Source organism: Apteryx rowi, unplaced genomic scaffold, assembly GCF_003343035.1.
Source record: "Apteryx rowi isolate R43461 unplaced genomic scaffold, aptRow1 scaffold_260, whole genome shotgun sequence".
Classification (NCBI taxonomy): domain Eukaryota; kingdom Metazoa; phylum Chordata; class Aves; order Apterygiformes; family Apterygidae; genus Apteryx; species Apteryx rowi.
Genome location: NW_020448975.1, coordinates 474,031 through 501,109, shown reverse-complemented (window position 1 = coordinate 501,109; position 27,079 = coordinate 474,031). Strand labels below are relative to the sequence as shown.

The window sequence follows — 27,079 nt, the reverse complement described above, 5'->3', positions numbered from 1 at the left end:
TCACTGTAACTTGTGTAATTATTCAAACAAATCGATACCAAAATTGAAAGTTTATTTAAACAAATGTCCATGCTGGTATAACTTTTTTTAAAGCTGGTTCAATGCTTGTTTCAAGTAAACAGCTGTAACCAATAGCACAGGCAGACTTCCCTTTTGAACTTTCATACTTTACTCTGCTGGACACTAAGCTTGTTTTGGTCAAGAATGCATGCAGACTTGGATTCCAACTATATTTTGTGTCTGATATGCTAAAGAAAAACACTTTTACTTTTCATACACAGAACAAGGCCAAATTACTACTTTGCTGCATTTTTGAAGAAGACTTCTGTATGCAAACTATTACATTTTTTCCACAGGATCTGTGCATTAGACTAATCTAAACTCAAATTGATTTCTAAATGGAGTCTAAAATTACTTCCCAGTAAGTCCATATAAGCTATGTACTGGTGTAGGTAAAGTAGCAGGTGATGGCTGTAAACCACTACAAGAGACTGAAAATGTACCCAACAACTTTTGAGTTTCCTTTCATTCTAGTGAGGACTATGAAGAGTTTCCTAATGAGACAGTTGTTTTGTAGGAAGGAAAGGGAATGGTGATGCAACTCAGATGCCATCAAAGTCAACASAGGAGTTTAGTTGGAGCTCAATATTTTAAAAGTCACTACTGTGGTACTGTAGAAGAAAGATCAAAATATCTTAAGGGAGTTTACTTTATTGTTTCCTAAAGATGGTGTAGTTTTCAGAGATTTGTTTATCTATTCTTTCAGTACCATCAGCTAGCTCATCTGTATTTTGGATTTATTTAGAAGTGACTTAAGTTCATGATGTCAACTAGAAAGGGAGGCAGTAGCAATGATTCTGTAATCATGAGGCTTTCTGAAGGTTAAACAAAACAAAGATATCTAATGCCAAAATTTTTGCCCTCCCTGGCTGGAGGTGGCAAGGAGAGAGTGTGGGGTTTTGGGTTTTTTTTGCCTTGCTTCATTGACCTTCATACACCTCATTTGCTTTGGCTTTTTAGATGCATAAAATTTTAAGGGCATGCTAGAACTAGTGCTTTTAATTCCCACGCTAGCTAATTCTAACACCACACTTAAATCTGAGTCTTTAAACAAAGCATGAGGATYACCTTTGGTAAAGAACATAAATGTTGCAGCAATCATCTTTTAAGCACCTTGCTGCCTGCTCAGGTCTATAGCTTTCTTCAGGTATTTGTTTCCCCTCCACAGCTGGAAAGTTACTTTAGGAAAGGAATTACAGAAGAAATTTCAGCAGACTGGTGGGAAAGGTGGTGGGGTGAGCTGTTAAACTAGTCTGCCGTAATTTTGGGAAACCATCTATTTGTTTTTCAGGAGTCTTACCTGGTGGCTCTTCTGGTAGCAAGTCTAATGCACAGACAGGTTCAATTTCTGAAAGCACACGAGCCTCTCCGTCAGAGCTGCTGGCAGCGGCACGCACATTGATAATACCCTACAGTTAAGCACCTGCTTAGGAAGCGAGCGCRAGTTCCTGCAGTTTCCACTTCCTAAGTGACCATCTCCTGGTGTGGAGGCAGGCAGGGACACCTTCAAGATTTGCATCCTCTTGAAGCTGTGATGCTTCAGCAAATTACTTGAGGTAAAGAGTATGGCTAGCTAAAAGGTTGGAGCACTCAGCAGGGGCAAAGAGACTCTTGGATTAAACAGCTATTAGATGACACAGTTTTATGAGCAGGACTCTCCAGGAACTACCCCCATGCCTATGCTCAGATGCCCGCTTCCCACATCCCTCTGGCCCAGTAAATTTGTATTCTTAGCCATGGTGCAGCACAGCTTCAACAGGAGCATGACTGCCCTTCTTTCCCTCAGTTAATATACAGCTTCACAAACCGGAAAACAAGACAAATTTGCACCCCTCAGATTCAGAAGAAAATGATACTCTTTTTCACCAGAAGACAGCACAAGTGAAGAGTGGCTACATTCCTTCCCTCACATGCAATCACCTCAACAGCAGGGCGGAAAGCCAGGCTGTAGGAAAGCTGGGTTCAGTCCTACCTTCTGACTGGGCATGCTTGGTCCTGTCGTGGTCTAGGAGCTTTTCCAAACAATAGAACTGAGGAGATTTGCCTTCAGATTTCAGAAAATAGAGGAGAAAATAAATTGTCTACCTTTCCTTCCACTTTTTTTTKGGGGGGAGGGGGGTAGAGAGAGTGAAGGCAGCGAAAACTTGTGCATCATTCACCTAGCATTCAAAACCACCCACCCAGATTAGGGACACCTGGGTTTAGATCATTTCTTAGCAGAGAAGTATCTTAGCCACAAGGCCAGAGCCATGCACTGTTGTCAAATCTAGACAAATCTGCCTTTAGAGCCTAAACAAAACGCACTGAAGTCCCCTAGTAAATTCCTTCCTTATCCCAGCATGCCTTGATGTGAATTCCTAGCAGAGAAAGCACCTTCTAGCCTTTTGGGAGTTAAGAATTTAAGTCTGACAGAGTTGGGATTAAACTCCTCTTGTTACTTCAGATAGCTAAAGCACTCCACCCAGCTGCTGGAGATTATATCTTCAGGCACTTAATTCTGCTCAGGCCTCATACAGGGAGTCAGAGCTCTACCTATGCTGGCAGAGCTGTCTATACAGGTATAGAACTGTCTATACAGGTATAGACAGTTACTAGAGCAGCCAAAATTGTAATGCCTGACTGCACCATCTGAAGTCTGAAAGATCTCCTTTAAAGCCCTTTTTCTCATGAGGCCCCTAGCTGGTGCATACTCAGGGTCAGACAACTCAAGTTCAATCCCTTCCTTTGTTTGAAGTTGAATGCTTTCAACACAGAGCTATAATGTAATAAGGGAAAGCATTTATCACTGTCTCTAGGGCAGAATCTTCTCACTACAATTTAACCAAGAGAAGAAAGAGAAAAAAAAGAAAGGAAAAAAAAAGGGAAACCAAACTCCAAATCATTCACACATTGGAAAAGGAGAGGGAGGAATAAAATGGAATAAAAAATGCTGTAAGGAGGTGGGTAGGGCCAGCACAGTTAGGAAGAACAGACAAATTTATCTTCATCTACATTGATGCTTTAAGTTCCAGAATTTGACTTTCAGCAAAACTTGCTGTCAAAATTACAGGCATGTTTAAAAGGAAAGTTTAGACATTTGCATTTCATGAGATAGTCAAGTCACATTCAAAATATGCTCACAGCACAGAGGCTTCACTACCACAATTTGGCACTTTTCAGCTACAACAGTTTCTCACTGCTGATCTTCTTGGTGCTTGTATTACTGCAGCACACGTAAATCGAAAGAACTGCGATCATATCTAACTACAACACTGTGCTGGAATGTATATAAAGTGCTTCAGAAGCCATTCTGGTTGCTGAGCATTCATGAGGGAATTAAAACAGCTCTCCCTCAACAACAAAAGATCAGCCCTCTGACATGTCAGGAAGAGCAGTACACAGACTTCCAAGGACTGAGGATTGCTTACCAGTCACATATATAGCAAACTTCTTGTTCCAAAGTCAGGATAAAAACACTTCCAGGAACAATTTATGAATACTTATTTACACAAGATACTTTTCATTAGAATTACAGACTTCATAGGAGATCAAAGTAGACAAAGGAATATGTGCAATTTTGCAGAAGCATTGAAAACATTCAAACTATAAATATCCTGATAGCACTACTAAAATTCTTAGTTTTACACACAGGCTGATGTTAATCTACTGAGGAAAAACTAAGTTTTTGTGCCACAACTGTAAATTAAGTACAGTAATGTATAATCATTCCGGCAACATAGATAACACCTGCACTGAACAGTGCGATACTGTTAAATCAATCCACTGATCTATTGAAGATCAAAGTACAAATCTGTATTTTTATTGATTTGGCAGCGTTGCTTATGGAGAAATAAATGCACTAGTTAAACCAGTACATTGTCATACTGCTCCAGTTACAAAAACATCCAGGACTTTCATAGAGCTACAAACGTATCATACTTCATGATTTTCCCCCAAATGATGATATCCACGTGAAGTAAATAAGCAAAGATACTCAAGTTTGTATCCTTCATTCTGTTACACTGACAAACATACACCACCACTTAATAAATAGAAATGCAGCAGTTCATCCACATAATAGCAAATATTTTTGTACCCTAATCCACCACTGAAGTTCAGTTTGTACAAAACAGTCTTTTCTACAGAGTGGAAAAAAAATACCTTCTTCTCATCAAGGTGCAAGCTAAGCTTTGAAACTTAAATGAATGTGCTTTTATTCTTTTCATGGACAATAAAAGTGTTTCATGGACCTTCTGATCTATCTGAAAATGCATAAATTTGGTCGCATATGTATTTCTTCATTGTTCAGGTTTAATGGACTATTTCAGTATCACTGACGTTGTGCTTTTACTCCTCTTGAACAATACCGTTCCAAGAGTTGTTATGGAGATCAAATTAACTGAAACAATGACCTCAGAGTTCTAGGAACACAAATGTCCTCATTGTAATACAAGACCAACCTAAAGAAGAAGAAAAACATAGTTTTTTAGTTTAATTATGGCAATAAATCTAATTATTAGTAGTTTTCTGCACCTGAATTATGGATCTTAAATTTATCCAATTAAAAAAATATATGTATTTTAAGACTTCTGTCCCTTTTGGCCAATGTAGATGAATGTATTATTATATCTAACGGAGTTCAGAGCTCTTTTTTCTCTTACCTTTTCAGATTCCATGCCAGGACACCTCCAGTTGTACAAATAATACTGCAAATTGCCATCTCCAATCCCAAACTTGAGTTTTTCCAGGAATGTTTTATTTTCCATCAAGTCTAGTGCATTGAACACATCAAATCCTTTCTGGCAATAGCAAAACATTATTTAAATTTTACTTTTAAAATTCTAAATGATACACAAACAGTGGTGTAAAAGTATCCAAGAAACTAATCTAATTAAGTGAAAAAGACATGAGAATAAGTTTTACCTTTTAGTTAGGCACACAGAAAACAAATTTCCCTGATACAAAGTAAAGCACAGGGCAGAACTTTGCTTGAAGGTTATGTCCAAAAGGGTAGAAATGTTAAAGTCACTTTCAGGGGAAAAGGTCTGAAGAGAGTCCCTAAACCATTATCCATTATTTTATCTGTATGGACATGCATTTTTCATACAGTCACATACCGTGTGCGACACACATGACCTATTCTAGCTGAAGCTGCATAAATACATCTTATGGTGTTTTTCAGTCATTTATCATTCTGTTAAGCATTACATTTTTATAACTTGAGCCTCTTCTAAAATGTCACTATCTTCAGAAGTCTAATCTTTCACATGTGGCTCTCTCCATTAATCATGCAATCGCTTCCAACTCATCAACCTCCCAAATCCACTACTCAAAGAGCCATTTCACTCTCAGAACATCCACACAGCCAAACTAATCTCAGGATTTTGCACTGCAACACAAACACACAAAAATCCCAACTCACTGTGAACTCCTAAAAAATGACATAATAACAACATCAGTTAAGTCATCCCAGTGCCAATTATCATGTATGGGAGGACTGCTATAGCTGAATTTGCTTGGGCATCTGGATATAGCAGCCCTTTTATCTGCAATTAACTGCAAGGAAGTCTGACCTAAGATCTTGGCGTTCTAACAGCGCCACGGCAGGGCACCAGCATGGCTTACTATACTCCAGTAAAAAAATAATTATTAGTTACAAAACAAGAATGCTCAGTTACTGAAGCACAAGAAGATGGTAAAGAACATTCTTTACTCAGCATAAAAACTAGATCTATTTTTTTTTTTTCTAAATAAGCACCCCGTATCAGAAAACAGGAGGGTAAGAAAAGTCAACTTCTTGTAAACAAACTGCTTAAAGAGCATTTTAAGCTCTCTGTTGATTTAGGACCTATTTAAAAGAAAAAGCCACAAGCACAGACAGATAGTGAGTTTACTAAGGATCCCCACTACCTTACGCAAAGATCATTCTGTGTGCAGATGAACATAGCTAAATGTGCTGTGAAAAACATGTAGAATAAGACAAATAAGGCAGCAAGGATTAGATCTGGAAAATTAGTGTCAGCTTCAGCAACAAAATACATGAGGTTTTTTTGAGATTATCCTGCTGCAATGCTCCACTCTCTCCATGCAGCTATATGGAACATAAGTGCATAACTCTGAATTTTGGATTTTGCCTTGGAAGTCAGGCATTTTGCCGTACAATAGCTAAGATTTTACCTGACTTAGTTCTGGCTAAATACATATACTCCAGTTTGAAAGTAAAGTCATCATTAAACGAACATTCAAACTAAAAGCAATTTACTGAGTTGCATCCCCCAAATACCTCACATTATTACTTTCTACACTTTTACTTCCAAAGAATATATGTAAACAAAAAGCTACGATTAGGAGTGCATTTATCATTTCTCTTCTTTTACCTCACCTCTCTCTCCTCATCTAAAGGTCCAAATGCCAGACCTGCAAACGTAATTAGGTATCTAACGATGCAGACAGGCCTCACAGGTACTCTGGAAATCCACAGGCATCTAAATCCCAGTATCCTGACTACACAACAATCCATCCAAAAGAAAAGAATCGTACATCACATCCAGAGAGAAATGTGGCTATAGGAAAGTAAGGAAGCCTTGTGATTAGACTACAGAACTGTTTCTTTACCCATCCCATTGGTGGCCTACTGAGTGGTCAGTCACTTCAACCCCCTCCCATTCAAATGGAGACCAAAATTTATTTCTTTCACTTTGACTTTTAATAAAAGCATTAGATTTTTAGGCACTTGCGAAAATTAAACTGTACCTTCATATATTTTAATACYTTTGAAAGTCTGCATAGCTCTGCACCACTGACTACACTGCCACAGTGTCTGCACCACCCTCCTAAGAATCCCTGGTGATTAAGGGTTAAGCATTAGTTTAGCATCAGAGTGCCTGAAACTCTTAGAATTCCCTTGAAATTCAAGTCCCGTCTCCTGCGAAATCCTTTCAGACTTCATTTATAGTCTCTTCTCTTCCATTTAACTAAATCATGTATCAGTGTAAGTCCGTGCATGAAAGCATGCTTAAAAGTTATGACATCATCTACATAGCTTCATAGCTATCAGCTAGTAACAAGATAAAATGATAAAACTTTGAGCACAAATAAACTTTTCCATTTAGCAGAAATAAAAAAAAAAGTTTAAAATATATAGTAGAACTTATTAACTTATCCAAGGGGAACTATTTTAGGGATACTTTCCATTCTTCTGATACTGAATGAATACAGTCACCAGTATGGTCTTGGTTCTTTACACAGTTCAAGCAATTGCAAACACTTGATCTTCAAACATTTGTCATTCCCTAACAACACTCAAAATCAAAAGGAGAAAACAAGTGTAGTGTTTTATATCTGAATATAATACATAGGTCTCATCAAATGCACTCATAACTGTAACAGTAAAAGAAAATAGAACAGAATCCATAAATTGCTATCACTTATCCCCTCCTCTTCCCCTGAGGATGCTGGAAAGAAAGAAGCAGAAGAGGAAAAAATGCTTACCAATTTAGCTATAATGAGTGCATCATTCATTAAGTCCAAGAGGGGGGTCTCTGTATGAATATTGTAGAAGGAATAGGCAGCTTTGAGGCTTTTATGAACAGGATGGTGCATCACCGTTGAAGGTAATGTGTAGAAACTCAGGAAGTCTGTTAAAATACCATTTGAGCCCTACAAAATAATAGTCAATTAATAAGAAATAACTGGTTAGGCTAACATAGTAGTTCTAGAGAAGATAAGTGGTAAATGCAGCACAGTTTTGCACACAGTAAATATTGTGGCATACAGGCAATCTTGGCTAATTATTGGATATCTTGACCAGGATATATATATCAAGGTGAGACTTAAGCCTAAAATGGTCATTTTGGAAAAATCTAAACATTCATTTCCTTTTCTGATCTATTACATCAATAACATTTTAGTGAACAGTTGCCAAAGCATTTTTTCAGTTTATTTCCCAAACTTGTCCTGCTATAAACAAAGCTAATGAAGCACACTTCCAAAAAMCAGAAAAAAGTATAGAAAAAATATTCCAGTTGAAGCTAGTCTTCAAAGATTTTTTTTTTTTAATCTGAGAAAGCTCACATTGAGGAAAAGTTTTCTCAAGTTTATAAAAATCATGTAAAAAGAGATTTTAGTCTAACTTGTAAAGAAAAAAAAGTTAAAATCGGCTCTAGTGATTAACAATCAACAAGCACAAGCCATTTGCTAGACACCAAAATTCTAAGAAGGGGACTGGTCATCAAAAAAAGGCATTTACATAAAAATCTAAAATAGCATACAGAAACTTTAGCAACAGTTCATAAACCTAATGAAGTTTAACCATGTTCAAGAGTGTAGGTTAGCAGGCAATGGGAAATAAGTTATAACACAGGTTATGGCTGATCCGTTGAGCACAAAAAACTACTCAGATTTTCACTCTTCCTGTTCTGATTCAATCTCCTAATTTCTCCAGGAAGACTGGCAAAGGAGACGTACAAAAGCTTTTAATGCTTTTTCTTGTTTTCTTTCCTTTTCTTTCTTTCTTTCCTTTTTTTTTTTTGAATGACTGGTGCCCACTATTTTGCCAGTGAAGAACTTTACATGGAGCCTTAAATTGACAGTAGTTATACAGTAAGAAATAAAAGCAAGAACTCATCACACACAAAAAAAGCAATTGTCTTGGTGCAGCACAGGTTTTGGAGTAGAGATGAACTAACTACAAGTAACAGAAAACACTAAGTCACTCACTAAATTCAGTAAGGGTGAGGAAAACATTATTTCAAAAATCATTTTTGAAATATTTTAAGGTGATGTGTGTTATCAAAATTTTGAATATTCTACAAAACAAATGTTTTAGCTCTGTGCATTTCAGAGATGACTTCTAAAAACTTCACAGTAATTTCTTCAGGTTGTATCGATCTTAAAAGGATTTTAAGCACTAACAAACCTAAATTTAATATAGGGAAAATCTAGTCCAAAAGCCAGCATAAAACAAGTAAGTGAGGACTATGTTGTTCATTTAAAATGGCACTGTCAAAATTAAATCATCCTGTCCCCCAGGCTAATTCTGGTGCTTGTGGACTCTTCTGTAAGCTTCTGGGGTTCAAGTCATTAACCTAGTCAAAACTCAACCAGGGGAGCAAAGGTGGGGTGGGAGGAGGGTTAATGCATTAAATTAGTCCATGGAAGAGTCCAATGAGCACTAGACCCCCTGCACTGCGAAGTACATGAAAAAGTAAGTGTGGAGAACAAGGACAGATGGGCTGCACTTCTTATCTCCAGCAGCAGTAAGTTTCTAAATTCAGCTGAGACTCTTGAACAAATTCAGGCTGCAGTGTGGGAACACTGAACTTCATAACCTGCAGCTTCTGCAAGGAGTTCATATGTTTAATAATTTTAGTGTTGATCATTTTAAAATGATCTTGTCACTTTAAAAAAAGTAATACACTATCTGAACATGTCTAAGATGATTTAGCGTTGACTCAAAGGGAAGAACATACCTTTCTCTACTAGCTTTATCACAGCTACCTCCTGTCACACCTTGGAGTTTTCTAATCCAAATGCTAATCTATTCCTGTACTGCTTATTTTGCAAGAAGCGTTGTGACCATAACTCAGAAGGCAGGAGGAAGAAACAGATGCTCTCCATCTTGTTAGCGGACAAAGGTTATCACTGAGGAACCAGAGAGAATTAGCTCCTAGCTGACACCAATCCACAACAGCAGCAAGGGGTATTGACTTTTATCTTCCTCTTATAAATGTATTTTATAAATATATATATACACACACAAACACACAGGCATATGCATTGTTTTTTATATGTATATACATACACACACACGTGTGTGTATGTATATATATGTATGTGTATATATACACACACACACACACACACACTCGCACACTTTTACTGGGTGGGGGAGAGGATATTTTACTGAAGCAGACAATGACAAACCATAACTCCCACATTAGCAGATGCCCCTAAAACTGGTTTTGAAACAGTTAAAAAAATTTGAACCAGCTTATGGCAGAAACTTATCTGACACCTGAGGGAATGATACTGAATTCAAACTAAATCCTCATCTCAGTCATTGTATCATTTTTCCTTAGGAAAGCAGATTTGAAGACCAAGGAAGGAATGCACTCCCCCCCYGGAATACTTCCAAGATGGCAAAAATTTGAGATTTCAAAATTCTTCTTTAAAGTATCCTATTATAAGAGTGCTGCAGTTTATCACACCCAAGCAAGCATTTTCTTGTGATCAGAACATTAGAACATGCAATACAAAGAACAAAACTTGAAATCCTGATACCAAATTCCATAGTACATTTTTCATATTGTCTGCATTTCAAAAACTTGATGTTGATATGACCTTTCATTAAAAGCATTCACATATACATCCTTGAGGTAGTTCAGGAGTGTTTTACCTCTACTACAAAGGTGTCAATAATGTGATCCCGAGGCAGGAACCAATGGGCTACCTCTTCTTCATCCATTACAGGAGCAAGATTAAACTGCTTCAAGTAAGTGTTGATTAGTTCTTGCACTGCTTTAGTATCTTTTTGTTCCATTGGTCTCAAACCTGAAGTCTTTGTGGCCTTATTGTAACAAAAAAAGAAAAAAAATTAAGATTTTGAAAGGCAAACTGTATACACTGCAAAGGCTGGAAGTAGGTTGCAGAGTGCTTGCTCTCCACATGCTATAATGCATTCATTATTAGCCTATTTTACCCCAGCCACCTAATTCATTATGCTATTTTACAAACTGCTTTCAATCAGAATTATCTCTCTTCTAATTAYTGAGACAGTCTGGGGCACTTCAATCTTTCTATTCCATTATTGGAACTACTTCATTTCTCCAGAGGAAGAGATGATATTGCCAACAGCCTAGACTTCACACATCTTGTATTCTTTTTTTTTTTTATTTTTAGGTCAGTCTATTTCTTATCGTTTTTCTAAATTACCTAGAGCCCAGATATAGAAACAAAACATAAAGCAATCTGTATATCAGAAGCTAATCTGAAGACAAAAAATGTGTGATTCAAACATGCAAAAATTAAAGCCAAGGTAGGAACCAAAGTCTGCTGATGTTTAATTAGAAATCATTTAACAAAAAATTCCAGCTTGCAAACTCCCTTGCTGACTCAACTTTCTAATCAGACACAACTGCTGTTAACAAGAAAGCCTCTCTTAACTTACAGCTTCCTGAAATTAAAAAGTTGAAGTATTTTAATGAGTAATGTAATCAGAAGGGAAAAAATATCTTTCCAGTACTATGCGATTAATGTTTAAACAAATAAAATATGATTAAAGTTTTTCCCCCAATTTCTGATAGCTTTCCTAAATATTTCCTTTAGAGAGACAAAGCCCTGTTCTCTTTCAGAGCTCATTTGTCCTGCTTCATTTGTCCAAGCCATGTGCTTGGGTAAGCCACACGTTAATCATGGCAAAGTCAATTCCAGTGAGCAGCAAGGTAGCGATTTGATTACTGGAAATCTGAAATTAGTGTAGCTGATTATGCCCTGCTCAAAAGAAACTGCGGGGGGGGAAGTGGTATTTATTCACATACTCTGGGAGTCAGCCTCCAAATGAAAAATCAAGGCATTTTTTGCCGCAGTTCTCTACTGCGTATTATATTTTTGTCTTGCTACTTTTCTGAGCAGCCTCGGATTATGGACTCTCTCCACAACAGTGTGTCTTTTAGACTTTTAAGTGTCCTGAATCCATAAGGGTTTTCACCTGACATGTTAGCACGATGCTTCCTATACTATATTTAGTTCCTAACCTCCTTAGGAACTACAATATGAAAGTCAATTTCTGCTTCCTCCAAACCTCCCCTCTTCGAGCCGTACACCGGAGCACAAGGGGAGAAGCAACAGCTCGGCTGGAACAGCTTTATCCCCCAGCAACTCTCAGAATGGCCACAAGCAGTCCCAGAAGTGAGAACAAGTGTACCGATCTGATATAAACTTTTATTTCTCCGCTCTACCATCAAGCAGCATTGAGCAAGTATCAATGTCGGCATCCTAGCTCAGGAGCTCAACAATGGGGGCAGATTCAGTCAGAAGAAGAAAAGATACAAAACCAAATACATTTCTGTCCTTATTCTAAACACAGCCAAATTTTATCCCGTTTGGAAAAGTTCTTGCTCTTAGAAATGCTTTGTTTTTCATATCTTTAAACACATTCACAAACATAGCCTTCCACAAAATCTCAGTCAGGGTGATATTTTATTATTTAATTACACTATTTTCTTTACTATTTCTGAAAACCTTTGTAGTTCAGACTGTACGTGTAATAAGGAATGATTAATTTCTCTAAAAGGGAGATGAGCTCCCAGTGGCAATGATATTCCAAGGACTTTAAGAAAAGAGGTTAGAATGCAAGAAACAGTGTTTGGGTGCTGAGGGACATTAAGGTGGTAGTTAGGAAATGAAAAAGCTTTTGTTTTAGGACACTTTGGCCTGAATGAACCAGTCTGTGTGACAGAACTGTTTATGATAACAGCCTAAGACTGAGGATAAAGATTCTCAAAAGCACTTAAGCCCTTACTTAGGAAAAAAAAACAACTCCAAAAGCACAAAAGCTTAACAGAAAAAACTTTAGCACAAAGATGAAACTGTCTTTATTTTCCATGGGAGAAAGTCCCAATTCCCCGCCTAAAAAATGAACAAACAACTGAGGCATGTGGACCCCTAAGTCACTTGGATCTTTTAGAAAATTCAACTTTAAAACTATTTTCTATGTGCATATCTGTGTAGAATGTTTTCTCTAGCTGCTTTTTCTTTAGTGGGTATGATGTATTACTTATGTTCCATAATTCATTTTTCTGTTGAAATCTGAGTTTTATGATTTAGGAAGATGATCAGCATACAACTGTTGGTGGTTTCTAATGATTTCCTGCCAGTTATACATTTTGAACTATAAACAGAATAAGGTACACAAGGTGAACTATTCTTTTCCTGTATTGTTTCCATGAGAAACAGTAGTACATTTGCTACCAAAACCTTTACTTGGAATTGTCTACTGGACTTTTAGACTATTAAAAATGGCTTTAGATTTGACAAAAGCTATATTTAGTTYTCCAAGATTAAGAACTAATTAATTTGGTTATTAATTCTTAAGCTCTGAAACCTGCTGCCCTGCACGCAAGGGAGAAGGTGCAGGCTGTACAGGCACAGGTAGCAGGCAGGCAGCCCGGGAAACGCAGATCACTAGCAGCAGCAGAGCGCAGCCCAAGCCTGGCGTGGGATTTCGACTGCAGAGGGCTTAGCGTATTACTCAAATATACCAGTAACAAGAGAGCCTACAGCATCAAGCTAAATATAACCAATTGACACAGTTCTCCAAAGGCAGACAAATCATTACAAAGTACTGGGCAGGGAGAGGGGGAAGAGAGGGCATAAGTTCTTCTGTAGAGAGTAAAGGGAAGGTTTGTTCATGTAAGAGAGGTTTACTAATATGGCTCAGGTAAAGGAGAGCCTGTGATCCTTTCAAATAGAAAAGCAGCTTTTACAAGCAAAGAAGTTGTTTTCAAATACATAGCTCAGACTAGCTTCTGTAGGCTATTACAGCCATAAGATTTTTTTTTTTTTTTAAAACAGTACACCTCAGACTACCCTATCGACGCAGCTCCATGACAATACAGCCGACACAATTCAGCTGTGCTGTCAACCCACCCTATTTCCCCCGTTCTTCTATTCCTCCCCTAAGCCTTGCCCCAGCACTGGTACTCATCTCATTCAAGGATAACCCCAGTCCAGGGATCTTCAACTGGCACAAAAGGATTCACTGTATCTTGCAGGTTTAGGTGCTTGAACTGGCTCATCACGAAACCACGTGGCTGCCAATACCAGTGCATGGGAAGGAGCAAGGACAAGGAGTGAGACTGCGGCAGTGTCCCTTCCAATGGTTTGCCCTGTCAAGGAAATGCATCCTAAGGCTTTTTGCCAGCCTAGCTATTAGCTCAAATGTGGAAAAAATATTTTTAACTATCCTAGGTATGCCAGCACATATTTTTTTTTGGCCAGACCAAGCAAATAAACGGTACCCAACTTTCTGAGGTGGCTTCCGCTGAGCCTGCTCATCGCAAAGGAACATTTTCTGACAGAACAGGTAGAGCTGTAAGCTAACGTGGATATAACCAATCCCATGGTATTCAACTAATTTTCAGATAGACTTTCCTGAGAATTTTAAGATATGTAGCATTAATTTTCTACTTTAAATCATCTTTTACCACATTAATCATACCTAGAATAATCCTACGTATCTTCAACTCTATTCCAAATGTTTATAGAGTCAAGGTTTCTGTTTTGGGTTTTTTTTTCCTTTCTTTTTAAAGGTTTGGGGGTTAACATATTACATTTTCTTGAGATACAAATCTACACTTCCAGCAATAGTCTCTTCTGTTCAGTATAGCCCTTATGGTCTTTTTCTCCATCCAGAAATATTTTTCTATGTCCTGCAAGCACTGCCTTTTCACAGAAGAGCTTGTCCTGTCAGAGACAGATGGATGGTTATTTTGGGCCTCACAATAACTGTGGGGATTCTCTAGGAGACACACTGCTTACATCAGGAAGTCTGTAGAGCTTCATTGTTCTTTGCAGAGTCATATTTCTACTCAAATGTGAAAATTTCACCTCTACCAATTTTCTGGGGTTCAGTGATCGATGCCAATACCTGGAAATAAGATTAATAATGAGATTAAGTAGTATTTTAAGTTTCAATTTTATATGCATCCATTTCCTTACTTTCTCACACTGCTGTTCCCCCTGTCCCTTAAAACTGGTTTCTAACCAAGCCTGCTCTGATGTCTACAAGAGGTTTGAGTAATCAAAATACAAACAAGCTATATCCAAAAGCAATACCTTTTAAACATGCTTGTAATCGCAGCATTTTGGTTCTAAAAAAATGCTTTAATTACCGAAACGAGTAATCACGGGGCTAAACATTTTAGTGCTTGCCATAGCCCTGACAATCTCACCCTACTTACATGGTAATATTATTTTTGTTGTACAGACAGGACCCTCTGCTCACTTGTGTAAGTAGTTTGTTGTAAGGTCCTTGTCTTAGGACATCATTGTGCAACAGAACATCCCTGGTTACTCTAAGACAACATGGCTTTTTTACCTCCTTCCCTACAGAAACTTATAGGATCTCTGATGTTGATGGGTAAAAAACACAATTTCAAATCAAAAGATTCATAGATGAGTACTCTATCCTACAGAAGGATAGAGAGCTAATACTGCTGAAATTGAATGCTTCACAATAGAAATAAATCCTATTTCAAGCAAAAAAAAAAAATACTTGATTACATACACCTCTTCTGACATGATAGTTTCCCCATTTTTATCAAATACAGATCAAGTCCTCCTTTCTCCAGAACAGATGAAAATGTTTCAAGAAAGTAAATCATACAATTCCCAGAAATGCTCTGCCATCTTTGGCAAGCAATCAGGTCAACAAGGAAGTGTCCCAGTAGGGAAACAGGTTGCTTGAAAAACACAGGTATGCAATGCTGTCATTGCTACCACAGCCTCCACTAGAAGGTTAACAGAAGTATCTATTAATCTATTTGAGGAACAATAAATAAACCTAAAATTAGATTTTGGTTTGAGAAGATGTTTTGTCCCTTTTTTGTATTAATAAAAAATAAAAAAGGACCCCCAACACACACACACACACTCTGGCCTTTAGGTTAGAGTCAAGTTCAGAACATTCAGTTTCTTTGAACTTTTTGCTCTTGTTTATGACAAATGATGCAGAATGCTCTTTAAAATGACTGTTGTAGGAACCAGTATTATTATGATCATCATCTAGGTCACCTGCATGTGGCCACTGGCTTGGGGAGTACCACTCCAGCAGTGTAAACAGCCTGAAAGATTCCTTCCAGGTTTACTCTTCTGGTTATTTCCCGAATCAGTACAGGTGCTACCCGTTTAGATCTCAATTTCTTATGGACACAGAGAAAATTGATTTCTACCATTTTCTTCACACTGAAAGGAATTTAAACAGTGAAAGAGTTAAAAAACCACACTGCACATCACATATTTTCTTTTACATTGTTTTAGGTCTCCAAGTTGTGACAGAAGAATTCTAGGTAAAAATAAATATGTGACAAAGTACATCTGCAGCAAATACTAATATTCTAAGATACCGCTACCGAAACAGGAAAACTGTAATAGGTGAGCTGTGTCTAAAATTTTTGCAATACTCCTTTTTTGGAGCTCTCCCAAGACTTAACCTGCTCTSTTTAAGATCCAGAATGGCAACCAAGCACATGCTAAGTGGTATCATAATACTTCACAATTTCTGATCACTTTACAATTGTCCGTGTATAAAGACCCGGCCAAGGAAGTCCAGCCAACTAGCTATCCTTCAAATACTTTTCAGCTGGGTCAGAAAATTCTATGTCATTATCTGTATCATCCATCAATAGGAAGATTCCTTAAATGTCTATTATTGGTCTTCATTGTAAAGAGCTCACAAGCTTTTTTTTTTTTTTTGTGGGGGGGGGGAACCTCTCTGCTATTTACAAAGGATTCTTCTATCTCTTTATGGTCAGTGAGCGTATTTTTCTTTGCAAATTCCCCATGGCAATGGATACCAGTTTAAGATTTACTTCATGTTGTTTTTCTTGTTCAAATACAAAAGTGATGGGGCACTTTACCTGTCATAAATACGAATGTTTGCAGGGATGGCACTTATAAATCCTACCAGTTTTTTGTTTGAAGATACTCTAACTCCACAATGCCATTGGGGTAACCAGCCTGGAGGACGCAGCGCCCTAGAATTGATGACAGAAATAATTACAAATTACTGCCTAAGAAGATGGAATAAAACACCCTTCTCTGCACTCCAGCCAGAGCAGAATGTGGAACTTGCTACTCACCACAGAAGAAATTCAGGTGAATAATCAAACCTAAACATATTATCATCATCTTCTACGTAATTCTCATTTAACAGTGTGTATAATTCCTTCAGCTGAAAACACACATGAAAAAACCCAAAGATTTATCCACACACATCAATCAGAATATATTTCAATGATTTTAGGCACATGAAAATTGTTTTACTTACAACTTCAGCATTGCTAAGATCCAATGTGTCCCACATAAAACCTTGTGGCAAAGAATATGGCTCTAGGCGGATGTTGTCCTTATCCGGTTCAATTGCACCATGTGAAGTAATAACTTCATCTTTCAAGGAAGGAGGAGGAAAAAGGAGAGGGGGAAAAGAAAAAAAAAAAGGGTTACATTGCTAGCTTTTTTGACAGTTCTCAAAACTGTATTTTACTCACATCATGTGTTTTCTAATAGTTATGAAATATGAACATGAAGCTTTTAAAAATTAGTAATACTACTTTACGTTACTTCTCATTCATACAGATCACATTCAAAGTAAACGTTACCTCAGAGTATCTGTATCCAGACAAAGAGCTACTCTACCCCAGCTGATACCCAGTATTTTGTAACACAGAACACCAAAATACGCACAGCACTTAGCCAGCCATTAAACCTACAGTCTCACCATGAGAAAAATGGTATACTCATAGTTCACAAGCTATGGTCCAGATCCTATTTCCAATTAACTTGAACAGACCTAACTCAACAGGATTACTTGGGAGCAGTAGCATGACAAAGCCAGGGCATTTAAAGGCTGCAGATGAAATACGAAACTTGTTCCAAGAATTCTACAAGAAAACATGCTTTCTCCTCCTCCCTCACTTTAAAACCCCAGTCCCTCAGTATATAACAACTAAACAAACAGAAACCCTTCTTCTGTGGGAACGTTTGGCAGCTGTCAAACATTCGTTCCTTGGTAGTACTAACTTTTGCCAAATGACAGCCAACCCTGACAAATAAGTATGACCTTCCAAACTGGACAGCAGGCCACCATTACCAGCATCTGTATGCAAACTCTGGAAGCACCAACAACCTAAATACTACTGTCACTACATGGCAGACTTGGCCTAATATTATAAATTAAAGGATTTACTGCTAACAGCCTTTAATTAGAAGGCAGATGGATTCTGAAGCAAGTTTAATGAAGATCCCTATAGCCATTTCTTGAATCAACAGATTCTTTTTTTTTCCACCTGAACATATCCAGCATATCAAACAGTGAAGACTTTCCAGTATGTTCATTCAGTAGGTCAGGAAAAAAGATAAAATAAATAAAGAAATTCAACAACAGGATCAAGAAGTGATTCAGAAATACTGCTGAACAGAAACTCTATCAGCCAAATTCAACAAAGCATATTTCTATTGAACAGCCCTAAAAAATAATTTTTAGAACTAATCTATTGATCCTTTCAGGCTGGCAGGTGACAGACTCTCATGTCTATAGAACTGCTTTAGGATATATTGACCACCCTGAACTGAACTCCTGGAACTGCAGGGCAGACACCTGAACTAGCTCTGAAAAAGTTTCCTCACGGCCAGAGCATTTTTTGATCTGCACACCAACTTTTTTGGTTGGGCTCTTCCTCCGCCTAGGCATGATTACTGTCATTAGTTTACAAAGCTATATGGAGGGCGTTTGTATGGAGAAGACCCAGAGCAGGTCAGTTCATTCCACTAGAAAGCACTACATCAGGGACTCTGCTCTGGACTTCTCTATACAAGGAAGTCGGGGGAAATGGAATTGCTGTGGATTAAGCTATACAAACGGATTAATGTGAAATGTTGGCCCATGGAGAGACAGAGGAAAATGCTCCTGTCCTTTAGTCTCTACCTTATTTCTGCTTATTCTACATCAACATCTGCCATGTAGACAAACCTTCAGAACAGAATGAGGACAGCCACTGTGCTGAGACTGCTCTATTTGCAGGGTCCCCAAGTTTCTTTGGCATGGAAGAACTAGAACAACTTAACTTGCAGACATGTAGGGGGAAAAAGAAGGTGGAGAGAACAACTCAAAAAGAGCAAGAGAGTCAGCAGCAGTCTTCTCCAGCAGAGACTGACTATTACCAACTGTGTGTATGCAGAGATCAGATCAGTATAAAAAGTCATCTGCCAAGTTTCTTACAAAACTAAAGGCAAGGAGAGGTCACCTTGCCATCTCAATTGGTACTAAGAACAGAGAAGGGACTCAGAGAAAGTACGTCTTCAGGTACTGTATATTGTGGAGGAAGCAAGTGAACAAACAGCAGTAAAAGTGTTCATGCATAAGAAGTGCCATTATGCACTTAAACCTGCATGAAAAACAGTGTAACCTACATCAGGAGAGTCATTATCTCTCTAAAAGCAGATCCATCTATGGTGGGGGTGGGGAGAGTTTCCTCTTGTCAGTATTTAATAGAGTTCTTATTTTCCATGAAGTGGAAAAGACCTCTAGGTTCTATTGTTCAAGACCTAAAATATATAAAGGAATGCTATCAATAGCATATTTTCTATTTTTATACAGAACATCAGAATGAGATTCTTTAACACTGTGTTTTCTTACATACCATTTTGGGGGGCAAGCACTTGCCTAGTGAACATCAAGAATTCCATATAAACAACATAAAAGATTAAGGAACTCTACTGCATCCAGTCCAACTTCATATCTGTTTTTTAGAACATGCCACACAATTGGCATGCATTCCTTTAGCGGTCAGTAAGACAGATCTTATGCCTAGGCCCAGTTAAACTTACTAAGTTTAGGTACAGGCTGTGTATCCCAAAACTGGTATTTACGTTTGGTAGCCTCATCAATGTTCTTTGCTGGGCCTTGGCATGCAGAGAGCAGCTCCATCGCTCTCTGGATGTCCTGAAGCTTCTGCATTGGAATGGCTGGATTCTGCACACAGAGACAAACAAAAGAAGAGACTTATTTACTGTGTTTATCTTGAACAAGCAGTACAAACGTGTTTGTTTACTATACTGTTACGTATTATTTCAAATACCTTTCTCTTCTCATCACAGGTAATTTAGGTATCATCTTTTTGGGGCGTGAGAGTGGAAGATAGGTGGGCAACAGACAGACAGCTTCACAAAAGACTTAATAGTTTTGAGAAGTGTTTGCACTTAACCATGAAACTTCAGTGTTTGTAACACAAATACTGCAGTATTAAGGTAGTGTACCAGTATCATAATGCAAAGCTTATTAACCACTCTCCCAATGGTAAGATAGAATAAACAGATATCTAAGCTGATCTCCTTTTTGCTAACAGTCTAAATATACTATTGGTAATGCACACAGAGATATCTGAAGTTGTACTTTACACATACACTATAAATACCATTTAAATTCAGTATGGTTCAATATTTCAGTTACACTGTATTGCTACAAACATCCACTTTTTAACCTCAGTTATACTGTATCTGTCTTCCATTATGCTTGCAAATATTATATTAATTACCTTGGTTTATTGTACCATATGTAGGAGCTAACCATCTTGCCCCTGCTGCTAGTGTGCCAACACTCACAACTAAAGATAACTAACTGATGGAAGCAGATGCAAAATAAACCAACCTTCCGCTTGAAAGTAGAARAATCTTTATACAGAAGTTATTTGAAAAGTACAGAACCTAAGGCTCAGCACTCTTAAATCATCACTTTTGAGCATTCTGATCAAGTGCAACTGGAATGAGAATTTTACCTGCTTATGAAGTTACAGGGGAGTACTAGGAACAGACTTCTAAATCCAAAGGGATTTTTCTGTGTTCCTTTTCCTCCTCTCCCACATAAGTCCTGTTCTGAAGCATACTAACAGCAGCTACACGTGTTCAGGTTTTCCCAGATTTTTAAATACAATAAATACATTTAATGGAATACTCTCAAGTGGATTGGAAAATTCGAAGTATTTCTGGATAGAGTATTCAAGCCAGCTGCTTTTTTGTTGCATATCAATGGATCACTGTTTCAGTATTTCATTTTCTTTCTAAGATTCATATGAAAAACCACCATAAACTACATGTAAAATGATGTAAAGTTTCATTTGGATGGGCAGCTACCTCAGTCTCAAATCAAGTAACTCCCYGTATGTAGTTCAAACAGGCCATCACTTTCTATTTATAGTAAATACTTGTACTCTCTAAACTTTATGTAATTTTTTCCAATAATTTAAGTATTGCAAAATTTTACTTTTAACTATGCTTTAAACACCTGTCATCTGAGCTGTTTTGAATTAACATATTTAATAATATGTTAACACATTAACATATAATAAACATATTTATTTCAGTAGTTCAACAAATTAGGTCAACACTGTTTTAGGATTAAAAAAAAAGTATCCTACTTCTAGATTCAAATCACACTGACATGGGTTACTTTTCTCAAGAAAAAAACCAAAAACAACAAAAAAACAATTTGTCTAGTACCCACTAGTCTGATATAAACACTTCAAATGCCACAAGATAAATTCTGAATTCTTATAAATGGATTAAGTAACCATACATAAATACTAACATGCTGGAATTTCTATATTGTACTTTTTTTTAAGAGAGTCTCTAATATTGTTTCTATATTAACAAGAATAAAACAAAAGTAAAAGTAAAATGTAAAAGTGTTCTTTCCCCACCAGAAATTCAAATGGTTAACAGATAACTTCTATATCATATAGATATTTACAAAGTTAATTTGGCTTAAAAGTGAGAGACTAGAGGTTTTACAACTTTTGTAAATTCAGTCCTCATATTTCACAGTATTTGCTAACCTCTAGTTAGTTGAAGGTAAGAAGCCACTTCTCCATAGCATGTTAAAGCTGAAATGCCTAATCACAGCCCAATTAGCAGCTAGCAGACCAGATAGAGGCTGCAAATCTGTCCTCACATTTTATTGGGAGAGATGGGAACAGGAATTACATGAACTAACAAATGCTCCTGTGTCTGAAGCCGGCCCTGGACAGACCAGGGATCTCATACTACAGACACTGTTTTCTACGAGTCTCCTGTCATGTATGCATATGGACTTGCACAGAACCAGAAGCTCCTGCTTTCCACCTCAACAAAACCCCCCAAAAGAAGATTTCAAAACTGGAATCCTATCCGCCAACATTGCCACAGCTGGACCACCTGGTCTACTCAAGAAYTATGTACATCTTCCTACTCAGTATACAATTACTGAATACATTTACTGCAGTCAGACAGCAGTTTGGCTTAGGCCAGTCAAATAAAGCGCGCTACAAAGGCATATTAGAAGTAGGGAGGTGGGCAGGCCACAGCCACAGCACGGGGACCGCACACTGGTGGGCACTGACACAGGGATTTGGAAGGCAGAGCAGAAGGCAACTGAAGTCAAACTCCCTTCCCTGTGCAAYGCTGAGCAAGGAAGGGGTAACACATCCCTTCTGAACAGGCACCCAGCAACGTGGAGGGAGACTTCATCCCTGCACACAGTACTGGGGAAGCTAGTACTTAATAACTTTTTTTTTGGGGGGGGGGGGGGGGGGAGGAAGACACTGAAAAATGGATCAGGGTGTAGAGAAGTACTATGAAGTTGTCTGTTGGTTAAAGGAAATGCTTTCTATCAAGAGACGTAATGAGCCCAGTCTGTTTACTATACTAAGAATAGGAGATCACCAGTCTGCTATCAAAGTACTTTCCTAGGCAAAAGACATCAAGCAGCACCACACTAGAAAAAGGCATAAGCAGCAACAAAAGCTGAAGCCAGGCAAGTTTAAGTGACAACTGTTAAATCAATGTTAATCCAATAAACCACTTCAGGAAGTGGTTGCAAAAAAAGAAAAACAAAAACAAAATACTCAGATAACTGCATTTACTCACTCAGCCTAGCCTCTTGTCCACACCTTCTCCATCCTCCCAACTCAAAAAGTCATAACTATATGCTTCTGTGCCACATGAAAATCCAAATGATGCTTAGCCACTAAAAGCAACATTCACTTCAGTCTCATGACATGCAGGTATATTTCAAATGTATTCTTTGCTGTGTGTCACTTTTTTCTTTCTTTTTTTCTTTCTTTCTTTTTTTTTTAAATATAGTCAACATTCAATGTAAACATACAGGACTTCATCTGACTGGAAGGAGGAATCCAATTTCTATAACAAAGTCCCATGAGAGAGGCAGTGAAATGTTCTAAAAGTCACCTTAAGCACACAATGCAGATCCCTAATAAGCACTTACTGCTGTGGTTACACTCATGTCAATGTTCAAAAAGTCCAATACCACAAATGAGAGAGGGAGATGCCAAGGAAGCTCACTATTCTGTTTTTCTGATCTCCTGACTGCTGTACTTGTTTACATCCTCAGCCCACCACAACATCCATTTTTCAAAATAATCTTCAACAAGTTCAGAAGCTCCACAAAGTACTACCTGACAAGCCTGCATATATTCTCTTAGATGCAAGGTATATAACATCCCTTTCCACTAAAACACTTTGTAAAACTCCTTTTTCCCAAGAGCAAGCAAACAATAAAAGCCTTTTTTCTTTAATACATTTCAAATATCACAAGGAATATGTAATTAAAATATTCCTTTAGCTGCAGAGAAAATAAACTTCATGCTGACGCAGCTCAACATTTTAAGGCAATTTTGAAAAATCCCAAACAGAGTAGTTTTCTAAGACAGAAAAACTCATCTACTTGTCAGTGTGTACACCTGAGAACTCAGCAGAGAGTGAAGCAAACCAAAGTTGTCACATTTGTAACTAGAGAAAAAGTAAAAACTGCATAAAAACAGTAAAATGGTTTAACTGCCTAGAGCTTGAGAGAAAGACTTATGACCTTCTCTTGTATGCCTATAAACCAGAAAACTTTGTAATGCTTCTAACAAATCGGCTAAACTTTCCATGCCAGTAAAATAATCACCCCGAGCGTCACTGCAAGCAAATAGCTTAGGACAAGGATAAGCTTCCCCATTTGCAAAACACAGGTGGGACACAGTGCAGGCCAGAGGAATGGTGTAGAAGACTGGAAGGTCCTGAGGACTCAAACCTTGTACACAAAATCAAAAAAGTGAAGCAGCTTCCTTCTAATGCAATTAGATGCAATATGTGGAACAATAAATTTGGTCAGCAGGAAATAAAAGAACTCCCAAGATACAGYAGCAATGAACTATATCTTTATGTTAATATCAAAACTGACCTTACTCCAATTATAAATGAATTTGGGGTTACTTGGTTATTGCTTGCAAACAAGATTCTTGCATTAGCAATTCATGCCACATGCTTTATAGAAAAACAATACCAAAGAGTGTGGTGAGATTAAAGCGTACTTAAGATCTCTCTACATATTTTAAAACATCCCTGCGGCCAAATTTGCCCATTCAAAGCAATGGGGTTGACACAGAAAAGATTTATATGGGCAACACAAAACCTATCAGAGTGTTAACAAAGCAGCCCAACACTTCCTAAAATTAGTTGATAACCCATTGTACCTGACATATCTTACAGGATTAATGGCACTACTGTCATAACAGAGCAAGTTTCTCTACATTAGTCTGACAAAGCAAACATAACTACTTCAACACGCTCAGTGGTCCATGAACTTTCTTACCAGCATGTTATAAACTTCAGTTCTCAGGCTGAGATTTCTCTTGAGATAAAAGCTGTATGTTAAAGAGCCACCAAGCCATATTATTCACTATTCATTTAGAACAAGGTAGTCAAAAGTACATAGACAATGCTATTTTACCACAAAGCCCACAAAGGCTGCATGTCTCCTCATCTAATTCTGCATTCTTATTTACAGCAGAGGCCTTTCAGACGACAAAAATCTGTATCTCCATGTTAGAGATGGCTGCATTTTACGTTAGACGATATGCTTAAATCGGATTCCAGTTAGCAAAGCAGGTGCACCTCAGCTAAGATTTCCCTGAAGACTGGTCTGTGGGCTTGTGTTTTTTTACTGGTGTGGAAAATGCTAGTAGACAGCATCATATGTAGTATAACCATCAGCATAAATGTGCTGCCCTTCCCTTCTACTGGTGGTGCTTGTTGTGAGAGAGCATTATGCTGTACAAGTAACTGAGTACGCACTAAGCTGCATTAGAATGTGGCTAAACTAAAAGGCAATTTATCAAACAAAATATATTTAAAAAACATTACCACTGCAGATTAAGATTCTTCACTACAAAGCCTCCACTAGGCTGAATTCTAACTGATGGGGGGGGGGGGGGGACAAAACATCGCCTCCTCTGCTTTTCTCACAGTACACCACCTCGGTGAGTACAATGACACTTCAGCTAGCTTCATACAGGCTGCGAAGACCAGGACTTACCATGCTTCTGTCTCTATTCAGGACAGTAATCTCAGCTACATTTGCCTAACTCAGCCATGTGTTAAGGCAGTACTACCAACTCACTTTCACAAAAAGCAATGCAAATTAAAATAGAACAAGGCTCTCACTTTTGAAGGCTGTTGAATTTTAATCTCCTGGGAGTCAGAAGCAGAATCTGATTTGGTGCCTCCAGAATTTGGTTTCTCCTTTTTTCTCTTCTGTTTCTTTTTCTTCTTCTTTGCTCCCAAATCCCCTCCAGGACTTCTGCCAGAAATTCAGAAAATGTGCAATGAGAAAAATCAATACCATCAAGCTTGAAATTCAAAAACTTAAATATGGACAAAACAGCAATTTTATATACTAAAAATCTAACAGAAGTTTAAATGTGAGGAAAAGGCTGGGGAAATGAAGGAAGGTGGGCAGAGGGAGTGTTTTGATGAAAACCTTCCTGCAATTAAGCGTTTTCTAATTTGTTTTATATCCAGACTCCTGCACAAAAGGGCATTTTGACACAATAGTGTCAAATTGTGACACAACACAACAGTCAGCACTCTTCTCAAGGCTATTACTCCACACAAATGTGAAAAGACCATTCGCATATATATGGTAGCAGGTTCACCAGCCTAGGGAACTGTTTTATTTAGCAAGCACCATTTTGCAGAGAAAAATCAGACTAAAGACTTCAAGCAAGGAAGATGTATATGGTAGGGGATGATTTCTCTTACACTTCTAAAAGTGACTGTTTATGTTTTTGTGTGCCGAGATGGATAGAAACCCAACAACTCCTTAATCATAGACCAGTTGACCTGCTTCATTATATTCAGTTCTGAGAGCACCTTATTGGAGACCTTATGGATTCAGAAGCACAAATTCCACTGAGATTTGAAAGCATCCTTCTCAGGAATTTAATAACTATTAATGGCCCAGTGTTTATTTYCCTTCATGCTCAATCACCAGGAACATATGAATTTGAGAAGAATCCAGTTAAAAACATTGTTTTCAGGGAATTTTGTTTCCATTTTAAGTAGTGATAAAAGTCTTGCTCAAATCTCAGTAAGAAACAGCATGAAAACTATCCACAAACTTGATTTTTTAGAACAATCAGTACTATTGGGTCCCCTTTAATGACAAAAACATAGAGCATACATTGCACTCGCAGATTCTGACATATTTTGGCTATTGATAATGCAACTCCTTTCTTCTTTAAGGAAACACAAATGTATCAAATAATCAAGATACAGAAAAAACACTAGATTAGAGCTTGCAAAGTGTGGGAGGTATTGGCCACTCTCAGACAGAAGGCAAATAATAAGGGAATGAATCAGTTAACACTGAATGCTCTTCAAAAGGTTAATCTCCTGACAAAAATGTACATACATAACGGAACTCAAGGCAGACATTAGGGTTCAGGGCTTTCATTTTCTTTCAGTGGAACGAAAAAAAGTCAAAGCAACAAAGAATTGCTTATTTTAAGTCTGTATGGGAATAAAAATTCCCTTGATCAGATATGACACAGGCAAACCAAGGAAAGAGAGCTCAAATGATCATAAAGTTATTAAGAAGAGCACATGCAAGGGCCATGTTGTTCCGCTGTGACATGCTGACTTTCAAGATCACGATGCCCTGTCCTAGCAGCTATGCCTCATTAGAGCTGAAGTCACTAGAGCTAAGAAAACATCCAAACATCCAACCTGAAGGCCAAAAACCTGCAATTAATCAAAAATTCACCTAGCTAAGGACTCATTTTTGTGACATCATTATTGTTCTCTTAAAACAGCCTTTAGTGAAGGACTGATCCTGAGAAGCACTTAACAGTCACAGTTACACTAGATTAAGTTACAAGGAAAAGAGGAGATGGGGAGTTATAAATGTGGGAGCTTTTTGGATGAGATCCAAGTAGTCACCCAAAAG

At 37.8% G+C, this 27,079-nt stretch overlaps 1 protein-coding gene across 1 annotated transcript; it reads right to left on the bottom strand.

Moving 5' to 3' along the window:
* NMT2 (N-myristoyltransferase 2) lies at positions 1-26,337 on the bottom strand. The gene is made up of 12 exons (XM_026067659.1): positions 26,315-26,337; positions 25,297-25,432; positions 19,645-19,789; positions 17,087-17,205; positions 16,899-16,990; positions 16,677-16,793; positions 15,832-16,002; positions 14,578-14,686; positions 10,436-10,606; positions 7,531-7,698; positions 4,701-4,838; positions 1-4,499 (listed from the first exon to the last, which is right to left on the bottom strand). Exons 1-12 carry the CDS (start codon positions 26,335-26,337, stop codon positions 4,479-4,481), a joined length of 1,410 nt encoding a protein of 469 aa, XP_025923444.1. The 3' UTR covers positions 1-4,478.
* Positions 26,338-27,079: the final 742 nt, after the last annotated feature.